The following is a 10,581-nucleotide window of genomic DNA, read 5'->3' as shown; positions in this document are numbered from 1 at the left end:
CCTGGAAGCATCACATTATGAAGATCATAGACAAATGCAAAAAAGGATTAAATGTCCTTAAATGCTTGGCGGGAAGTGACTGGGGGGCTGACCGTTCCTCTCTCCTGTGCATTTATGATGCTCTAATTAGATCGGTTTTTGACTATGGCTGCATGGCCTATAGATCAGCTGCTGAGTCTAACCTAAAATTACTCGATGTAATTCAAGCACAAGCTCTGAGATTGTGTTGTGGTGCAGTTAGATCCTCCCCAGTGGCTTCTCTACAGGTTGAAACAGGAGAAATGCCTTTGCATTTAAGAAGACTTGCATTGTCTACTGTATATTGGTCCAACCTGAAGGGGCACATAGAGAGCCATCCAGCTGTGTCTGTTCTACATGATTGCAGTGCTCCTCTTCATGGTCCCTCAAGGAGTTTTGGGTGTCTGAGCAACTCAGAAGCAGGCGAAATGGGATTGCAGGCTCGTGCTTTCAGCAGTACTGTTCCTATATCAGTGGTACCACCTTGGCTGTTCCCATTGCCTAGGGTTGATTTTTCCCTCCTTAATAAAAAATGGAGTGATGCAGGAAGTACAGCTGTTATGGTAGAACAACATCTGGCACTTAATTATTATGGTACTCTGCAGGTGTATACTGATGGGTCAAAGGATCCTACTGTGGGTTCCACATCAGCAGCGTTTTTTGTGCCAGAATTTCATGTGGTTGTTGGTAGGCGACTGTCTGATAACCTATCTGTATTTTCCTCCGAGCTTGTCGCCATTCTTTTAGCATTGCAGTGGGCTGAGGATGTTTGCCCAATGAGGATGGTGATTTGTTCAGATTCTTTGTCTGCTTTACAAAGCATCCAGTCTGGCAAATCTAAATGTAGACAAGACCTAATTTTAGAAATATCTCAGGCATTATTTCGTTTACACATGCAGACTATTTTAGTTCAGTTTTTATGGGTTCCAGCACATGTAGGGGTGGACGGTAATGAGACTGCTGACAAAGCTGCTAAACACTGCCTGAAGCAAAATAGAAGTGATCTCAATATCCCTCTTAGCAAAGCTGAGGCAAGAGTGGTTGTAAAGCAACATGTTAGAACATTATGGCAGTCTAATTGGGAACATGAACCAAAGGGGAGGCATTTGTTTGCAATACAACCGAGAGTTGGTTTTGGAGGGAGTGGAGGGTACGGTCGGAGGCAGGAAATTGTACTAACAAGGCTCCGAATAGGTCACAGTATGCTGAATGCCTCTTTGCAAATTATACAGAAACACTCCACAGGGCTTTGTCGCCACTGTCCGCAGAGGGAAACCGTGGACCATGTTCTTTTTTGTTGCAATAAATATGCTGTACAAAGGAAGATTTTGTTTTCTTCTCTTAAAGACAAGGGTCATAAAGAATTTTCTTTGACAGGATTGCTTTCTTATGGGGCAGGGATGGGGTCGGTTCATAAACTGGTTTTTCAATATTTGAAAGCTATTGGTATATTTTGCTTTATTTAGTTTTTTTTTTTTTCCCTCTCTCGTTTACTTTCTTTTAGTTTTATGTACTTATTTATGAATTTCCTTTCACCTACATTTTGTTTATTATTGGCCATGTCACTTCCCGAAATCACACTTCACACTCCTGCTCAGTAGGTGGCGGTAATGCACCTTCAGTTGGTCTGCCATCCGCCATAAACCTGAAAGAAGAAGAAGAAGAAGAAGATGCGGAAACACGCATAGCGCATGCGCAGCGGTGGCCTGGAGTCCCTGCAGGTTTATCTTGTCTATCTGCTGTTTGTTTGGCTACAACAGTTCAGTAATAATCCCGTTTCTGATTAAAACTAGGACACGAGGCAGTAAATATGTAGGTTAGCTGATGAAGCTGTATCGGTATTCAGTTTATTAAGCACTGAAGGTCTGTATTTAGAGCTGCTTTTCTGTGTTTACAGTAACTTAAGTTTTGGCAGCAGATCGACACAGGACACTCCCATACTGCCTATATCTGACTGTAGTTTCTGTAGCATATCAGTAGGTTACCTACCTGCGGACATGTCCTGCACCATGGAGAAGGTGCTGTCCGACGCTCGGACTCTGTTGGAGAGGCTGAAAGAGCACGACACGGCGGCGGAGAGTCTGATCGAGCAATCCAGCACCCTCAGCCAGAGGGTCCACAGCATGAGGGAGGTGGGGAACGCTCTGCCGGATAAGGTAGGTTAACTAGTCCAGCAGGAGCCCTGTATTCATTTTTTTTTTTTTTTTAAATCCTACATTAGTACCATAAGTTCCTGCTCATGAGACACAACTGAAGATATCACACTTTAATACAATGTAAAGTAGTCAGTAAACAGCTTTCTCTCACAATAACTCAAAGCACAGCCATTAATTTTTTTTGTTTGTTTTTGTATTACATAACAAAAAATATATATACTATACACTCCATCCCCCAACCCACAAAATGCCAGACATAATACACAAGTGCATTTACATAAAGTCAGGCATGCATATAAAAATATACATATAGTGTTTACATACCTAAACATATATATAACACATGAGTAAATTAGGTTAAGTAATTTTAATACAGTAATTATAGAAAGAAGTAAATTAAATAACAATAGGAAATATTAAATTGACAAATGCCATTAGCATAGCAATCCACCAACTAAAAGTTTTAAGTCTGTAATTGAATAAAAAAAAAATCACATGGACAATCAAATCAAGAGCAAAATATATCAACATATACAACCCCTGGCAAAAAGTATGGAATCACCAGTCTTGGATGAGCACTCCTTCAGACATTTCATTCTGTAAAACAAACTCTGATCAAAAACATGATACAATAATAAGGTCATTCCAAAGTGCAACTTGTTGGCTTTCAGGAACACTCAAAGAAATGAAGAAAAAACATTGTGGAAGTCAGTGAATGTTACTTTTATTGACCAACCACAGGGAAAAAAATATGGAATCACTCAATTCTGAGGAAAAAAGTATGGAATCACTCAAATTGAAGGTAGAAAATAAGGACACACCCAGTCAATTTCCTTTCCCTAAATGGACACCTGCCTCAGATTAGATCTGCTCGTTAGTCTGCAGTTAAAAACACCTGCAGTCATGACACCTTGGAGGGCTGCTGGACGAATTAGAGTGGCAAGAACCATGGCTCCAACAAGAGAAATGTCTCTTGAAACAAAAGAGAGGATTGTGAAACTTCTTGAAGAAGGTAACTCTTCACGCGTGGTTGCTAAAGATGTGGGCTGTTCACAGTCAGCTGTATCCAAGATATGGACCAAATACAAACAGCATGGAATGGTTGTTAAAGCCAAGCGTACTGGTAGACCAAGAAAGACATCAAAGCGTCAAGACAAGCAACTTAAGGCCATTTGTCTTGAAAACCGAAAAAGTACAACTAAACAGATGAAGCATAAATGGGAAGAAGCTGGAGTAGGGCTGGGCGATATGGAAAAAAATCTTATTACGATATAGTTTTTCATATCAGCCGATATCGATATGTATCACGATATAAATCAAATCACTTTCTGTTACACTTAAAGGTTTCTATTTTTACTCAGAAGTGACAGAATAAGGGAGTTATGGACAAAATCACTAGCAGGCTCAGAGCCTTGTGGACAGACACTAGGATGTTAACATCTTGCCAGGTGGGTACAGCTTTTAAATTAATTTTAAAAAGGGGACAAATATATAAACTAAAAAATATGTAAGACCCTTTACATTATATGTCTGTTTAATTTAAATTGCAATAACACTTTATTTATTTTTATAAAATTATATTTAATCAAAAGATCATTCCCCTCCCTGAATGCAGGCAACTACATAAAGCAAAATACAAGAGTATATCACAGTGTTCATTTTGACAGGTGATTTTGATACAGTCTTAGTCTTTTCACTAAAATGTATAATAGTTTTAGTTACATTTTAGTCTATCGGATATTATTAGTTTTAGTCAGATTTCAGTCTAGTTTAATTTTGGTCATATAAAAAGTATGTATTACATATGTTTTACTGTTTTTCTATTTTCTATTTGTTGTAATTTTAGATAATTTACTGCTTATGTTTTTTTTTAAATAAGAGCCTTTAGTTTTTTTTTCATTTAAATTAAGCTAACATTTAAATATTTAAAAAAAAAAGTGGCCTATAATGGAGGTGGGAGGAATAAAGTCAAGTTTCTGAAATGATCCACTTCTACTGCAGTACAGATTTATACTAACATTACTGGCTTTCAGTAGACTAGACTTACATTACTTAAGTGTATTTAAAACTCCAGTTCAGTAACAGCAATGTTTAGCTCAGTTCAAATACAGCTAGACAGATTATATAATCTTCTGTATTTAGTAAAATATCCAGCATAACAGACTCTCTATCTGTTAAAAACTATAAAACACAAAGACAGAGGAGAATGCTGCCCTCAGGGTTTTCTAACAGAAACAGTGAGAGTTAGGAAAAAAGATGGAAAGTGCTTCCTTTCTGTGTGTTTATATACTAACCCCTCACTCGTGCTGAAGTTAACCTTAATTTACACGAAACGTGGATTAACACGGCTAACGTGCGTTACCCATTAGTTTATTAGAATGTAAAAAGCAGTGAAAGCATCTTAGCTAATGATGACAGATTGCACAGATCCCTTTTACACCTAAACATCGCTAACTTTAAACTGGAGACAAGCTAATCTAACTAGCAGCAAACAGAGCAGCGTTTACCTGCCTTCAGAAATCTGAACAAGCTCACCTCTCTAAATATCTTGGAGACGCATGCCTCATATTTAAAAGGTGAGTTTTCCAGTGTAGCGCCGCTGAATAGTATAAATGAAGTTTATCCAGTAAATGGGAGAGAAGGAGCCGCTATGTGAGGAGTTCAGAGTGGAGGGGCTCGGGGGGTGGGGCGGAGGGGGATGGTGGAGAGGGGAGGGGAGGGGTTGTACTGGGCTGAGCAGCAGTTCAGCGTGCTGCCTGATCTCGTGCTGCGCCTTTTCACAACGCTACTTAAACGGGAAATAGAAAATTTAGTTTATCGAATTTCTCGCCCCGACTTATCGCGATATATAGTTTCCTCGATAACTATCGATATCGTTTTATCGCCCAGCACTAAGCTGGAGCCAATGTATGTGACCGAACCGTAAGAAATCGCCTAAAGGAAATGGGATTTCAATACAGGAAAGCTAAAAGAAAACCATCATTGACACCTAAACATAAAAGAACAAGACTGCAGTGGGCTAAGGAGAGGCAATCATGAACTGTGGATGACTGGATGAAAGTTATCTTCAGTGATGAGTCAAGAATCTGCATTGGACAAGGTGATGATGCTGGAACTTTTGTTTGGTGCCGTTCCAGTGAGATTTATGAAGAGGCCTGCCTGAAGAAAACAACCAAATTTCCACAGTCCTTGATGATATGGGGCTGCATGTCAGGCAAAGGCACTGGGGAGATGACTGTGGTTAATTCTTCTATCAATGCACATGTTTACATTGACATTTTGGACAGTTTTCTCATCCCTTCATTTGAACAGATATTTGGAGATAATGAAATAATTTTCCAAGATGACAATGCATCGTGCCATAGGGCAAAAACAGTGAAGGCATTCCTTGGAGAAAGACACATTCAGTCGATGTCATGGCCTGCAAATAGTCCAGATCTCAACCCAATTGAAAACCTGTGGTGGAAATTGAAAAAAATGGTCCACAAGAAGGCTCCGACCTGCAAAGCTGATCTGGCAACTGCTATCAAAGAGAGTTGGCACCAAATTGATGCAGAATACTGTTTGTCACTCATCAAGTCCATGCCTGTGAGACTGAAAGCCGTTATAAAAGCCAAAGGTGGTGCAACTAAATACTAGTGATGTATTTTGAATCATCTTTTGTTTATCTGTTTTTCATGATTCCATACTTTTTTCCTCAGAATTGAGTGATTCCATATTTTTTTTCCCTGTGGTTGGTCAATAAAAGTAACATTCACTGACTTCCACAATGTTTTTTCTTCATTTCTTTGAGTGTTCCTGAAAGCCAACAAGTTGCACTTTGGAATGACCTTATTATTGTATCATGTTTTTGATCAGAGTTTGTTTTACAGAATGAAATGTCTGAAGGAGTGCTCATCCAAGACTGGTGATTCCATACTTTTTGCCAGGGGTTGTATAAACATAATAAATGGAGGGGAACATTTATGTTAACAGTCTTTGCAGCCTTGCTATTTGTTACTCCAAGTATAGTTTGCATATACATTTTGATTTTAAAATGTGTTTTTTTTTTTTGTTTTTTTTTTTCAAAACATTTGAACAATCTCACAATACAAAAACAAATGTAATAGGGTTTTATGGGTGTATAGAGCTTCACCGGTTACTTCTGGAATCCTCTTTCACTCTTCCACTTGATGAGACCACAGAGCTGGTGGATGTTAGAGACCTTGGGCTCCTCCACCTTTCATACTCGGATATAAAATAGTCTCTTTACACATATTGAAAGCATGTGTGCTGGGATGTGTCTCTGAAATATAAAACTATTTTTGAAAGTACAAAATAAAAGTTTACATAGAAAATATTTTCTATTGTAAAAAAAAAAAAAAAAAAAAAAAAAAATAGGAAAATATTTAGATAATATGGGCCTTTCCTTTAAACTTAAACTAGTGCCTAAAACCATGATAGTTCGTAAACCCTTTAAAATATTCTATATTTAAGCATTAAATACACCTAAAACACAAGTCTTACAACTAGATAGGAATAACCAAATCAAACAAATGAGAAAAAAACATATATAAAAAAAGAACTACTAGAAGACACACAGTTAACTAATCTATATTTGCTTTAGAAAACTAATTTTTCTAGGACAATTGTCAGTACATATTTAATTGTTCTCTTTTATTCTTTCAGTACATTGAGGAAAGTGCTGGATACCAGGAGCTGTCCAAATACAAACCCCACGTTCTTCTGACTCAAGAGAATACTCAGATTAAGGAACTTCAGCAGGAGAACAGAGGCATGATTTCTACATTTCTCACATACAATATGCAATTCTAAATCATAGCATCATAATGAGTATTTGCTTAATGCTCTTTTTTTCTGCTGTTCCACAGAGCTTTGGCTTTCCTTAGAAGAGCACCAGTACGCACTGGAGTTGATCATGGGTCGATACCGCAAGCAGATGCTTCAGTTGATGATGGGCAAGAAGGAGCTGGACACTAAGCCTGTGCTCAGCCTTCATGAGGACCATGCTAAGGTGAACTATAAAGGATATGTTATAATACAAGCTTTTACAAATGTGCAGACTATATATCTGGTACACTCAGTACACAACGTACTTCTGGTCTTTGGTCTAGGAGGTGCAGAGTCAGCTGGAGCGAATATGTGAGATGGGTCAGGTGATGCGTAGAGCGGTACAGGTGGATGACCAGCACTACTGCTCTGTCAAGGAGAGACTGGCTCAGTTGGAGGTAATGTTTCAGTCCATGTCTGTTGAAAAGGCATATATTGGCTGGTCTAGGAAAAACTCTTTCAGATGACATACACCTTGCAAGTGTATTAAATATTTAAAAAAGCATATTCTGTCTTGAGGTGTTGATTTTCATATTATTTTGATATTAAAGGGAATGATATGGGTTTTCCTTGTCTCGCCAGAGTGTTCCATTAAAAGTCAAGTATAGCAAATTATATTTTATTGTAGTTTTGTAATACTATGCTGCATTATTTTGTATGTTTTGGTGCAACTGACTACATTTTTATATTTGTTCAGATTGAAAACAAGGAGCTACGTGATCTCCTGGCCATCAGTAAGAATACCCTGAAACCACACAGAGAAGAGACCAGCCAACCCAACGCAGAGCCAAGCCCCAGAGTTACTGACGCTGAATGAGTGCACCCAAATACATGAAGAGCTGCTCTATTTTGAAGCTACAGTTCAGTAGCTTCAACTTTTTCTGTTGTACCATCTCAGGACACGTGTTGGCTCGTATCTGTGTGGTAATGTTTATAGTGTTGACCCTCCTGCTGCCCACTGGCGCACATTTCTACAATGTAGTAACAGAGGTAGATTTGTTTTCAGATTTTTTCTCAGGAAAGATGCACAGCATCCTTTCATTAGTTGACCGCCTGTCACATGCATGTCTCATTTTTTGTAGTTTATAAAATTAGCATTATTTTTAATTTTGCAGTGCCTTGTAAAATATTCAGCACTTTGGGAAATCTTCAGACTTTGCTGTATTGATACAGATTTACATGGTAAAATGAAAAGTACTGCTGAGCTTCTTAGTGTTATATTTGGACATTTGTTTAAATTAGGTTTTCAGTCTAATTAAACTTTTTTTTTTATTGGACCACAACCAGGCATGAGAAAATGCCATAATTGACTCTTTACTAACATACTACTACAATTGTTCATTGGTTTCTTTTCTTACTCCCAGTACTGTGGTATTAGTTTGGATGGTAGTAAATGAGCTGGCATTTAAATTCTGATGTAAAAAGTTAGAAAAACAAGCTAATCTTATAGATTATGCATGGCACACTCAGCCAGCCCAAAAAGTGTTTTTTCCCCCCGATTTCTAAAAATGACTAAGAACAGTATCTGTGTATTTTTTTGTATCTGTGATTTTTAATATGGCAGATGTTCGAAGCATTTCTGGAGGTGGGAATACTTTTGCAATGCAGAATTCCCATTTTTTGGTTAATATAATAAAAAAAATATATATACATAAACAAATGTACAAATGTAGCCTTGCCTTTGAGCGGCCTGTAGTAGCTTTTAATGAATTGCATCAGTATCTCCAGTGGTTACTGCATAAATTATTGTGGCATCGTGTCTGTGTTTTGTGCACGGTTCTGTTCTGAGGTTAAAACTGGTACAGTGGCTTGAACTGAGTTTCAGCATGTAAATAAAAAACAGATAAACGAAACTTGAGCTATAGGAAAGGCACATAGTGCTGGTTCCCTAGACATGGATTGGGCGTAGGCCTAGCCATTTTAAATAAAGAGTCTCAACTGATGTTGTAATATAGTCCTTAGCTATGCTACTTCTAGTGTTATGCAGGTGCTGTTACTATTAGATGGTTGCATTACCACCTCAGGAAACTGTTTGTCACAGTTGTTATTTTTCTAATCAACTAAATGTGTTGAAATTATGTAAATGGTGTCTTAATAAACGTTACAATGACCAGTCTGATGTTTTTTTTGTAGAATTACTAAAGAATTATTTCCTAACACAACATTTCAAAACAAATCATCGTCCCCAGACCTGAATATTATTTTAAATCTGTGGTGTGATTTAAAGCGGCTTTTCATGCTCAGAAACCATCAAACCTGACTTAACTGGAGATGTTTTGTAAAGCGTTTAGAGGCTGTTATTTCTGCAAAAGGAGGATCTTCTTAATACTGATGTAATTTTTCTGTTGGGGTGCATATTTTTGTTTAAGGGCCATTCCACCAAATTCTTCCAAATTAATATTTTTTTAACTCTGAATCTAATAACATATATTTAACTATTCAAAACATCTACTGGTCAAACTCAGGTAGCTTTACTTAATTTTGTACAAGTTTTCTAAGTTGAAGATGGTTACAAAAAGCAAGTAATTTCTTTGATTTTCTCTCAAGAAAGTCTTTGTTTTAAAGAAATAGTTCATGTTTAAGTAATTGATATTTATGTAAAATCACTCCTGTTAATGGCACTTGTTCCTGTTACTGGAACTCACTGCTGTTACTGGCACTCATTCCTGTTACTTTTTATGTTTTGAGTAACAGGAATGAGTTTTTAGCATAGAATTAGCAAAAACATAAAAAATAGCTAAATGGCAGGTATTCTAATAACATGAAGACACTGAGCACATTCTAGTGATTTTCCCAAAATGTGTATTTTAAAATAAACAAATAAGATCTAAGAATTAATTTAGGTTACAGTGTTGAGATTGACCCCCTCAGTTATAGTTACAATAAGATCACATATACATAAAAACAAATGAGGGAACTTAATTTTGGTCTTCCCATGATCTTCAGAAGAACCAACTGATGTCACTTCCTGTTGTAGATGTGCTTTTTTTTCAGATAATGTTTTACCCATCACTGGGTGCAAGAACAACAACGGCAACCCAGTAGATGGCGGTGTGGACAGAGCAAACCAGTTCAACAACTTTTACAACAGGTTTGACTGTCCTGCTCCTGCTGCCCCCTCCTCCTACCCTCCTGCAGCATCACCAACATCTTTTCCATCTCTACCATCATCACCACCATCTCCATCACCTTCAACTCCAACTCCACCATCTTCATCACCACCACCATTACCCTCACCTCCATCTTCATCAACATCATCACCGTCATCATCATCACCACCACCACCACCCTCACCTCCATCATCATCTTCATCACCATCAGCACAATCACCCTCACCTCTACCATCTTCATCAGCACCATCATCACCCTCACCTCCACCATCTTCATCATCACCACCATCAACACTATCAACTGGCAGACAAATCATCTCCTCCAGTCCACCAACCTTTACTGCTGACCAGGTCAGGAGACAGCTGAGGAGACTTCACCCCAGGAAGGCAGCTGGCCCGGACAGAGTGTGCCCCAGAATGCTCAAGGCATGTGCTGTTCAACTGGGTGAGCCCCTCCAACATGTTTT

At 38.1% G+C, this 10,581-nt stretch overlaps 1 protein-coding gene across 1 annotated transcript; it reads left to right on the top strand.

Moving 5' to 3' along the window:
• The first annotated feature begins 1,732 nt into the window (after positions 1–1,732).
• On the top strand, positions 1,733–9,117 carry sike1 (suppressor of IKBKE 1). Its single transcript, XM_007246233.4, has 5 exons — positions 1,733–2,174; positions 6,843–6,948; positions 7,046–7,188; positions 7,289–7,402; positions 7,702–9,117. The coding sequence occupies exons 1-5, from the start codon at positions 2,016–2,018 to the stop codon at positions 7,819–7,821; spliced, it is 642 nt and encodes a 213-aa protein (XP_007246295.1). The 5' UTR covers positions 1,733–2,015; the 3' UTR covers positions 7,822–9,117.
• Positions 9,118–10,581: the final 1,464 nt, after the last annotated feature.

The sequence above is a fragment of the Astyanax mexicanus genome, chromosome 13, assembly GCF_023375975.1.
Source record: "Astyanax mexicanus isolate ESR-SI-001 chromosome 13, AstMex3_surface, whole genome shotgun sequence".
Lineage (NCBI taxonomy): Eukaryota > Metazoa > Chordata > Actinopteri > Characiformes > Acestrorhamphidae > Astyanax > Astyanax mexicanus.
This window is presented reverse-complemented; position numbering and strand designations above follow the sequence as displayed.

Coding starts and splice junctions, on each gene's coding strand:
- sike1 (XM_007246233.4), top strand. CDS start 2,016: ATGTCCTGCACCATGGAGAAGGTGCTGTCCGACGCTCGGACTCTGTTG. Junction 2,175..6,842: donor GGAACGCTCTGCCGGATAAG/GTAGGTTAACTA, acceptor TTATTCTTTCAG/TACATTGAGGAAAGTGCTGG. Junction 6,949..7,045: donor ACTTCAGCAGGAGAACAGAG/GCATGATTTCTA, acceptor GCTGTTCCACAG/AGCTTTGGCTTTCCTTAGAA.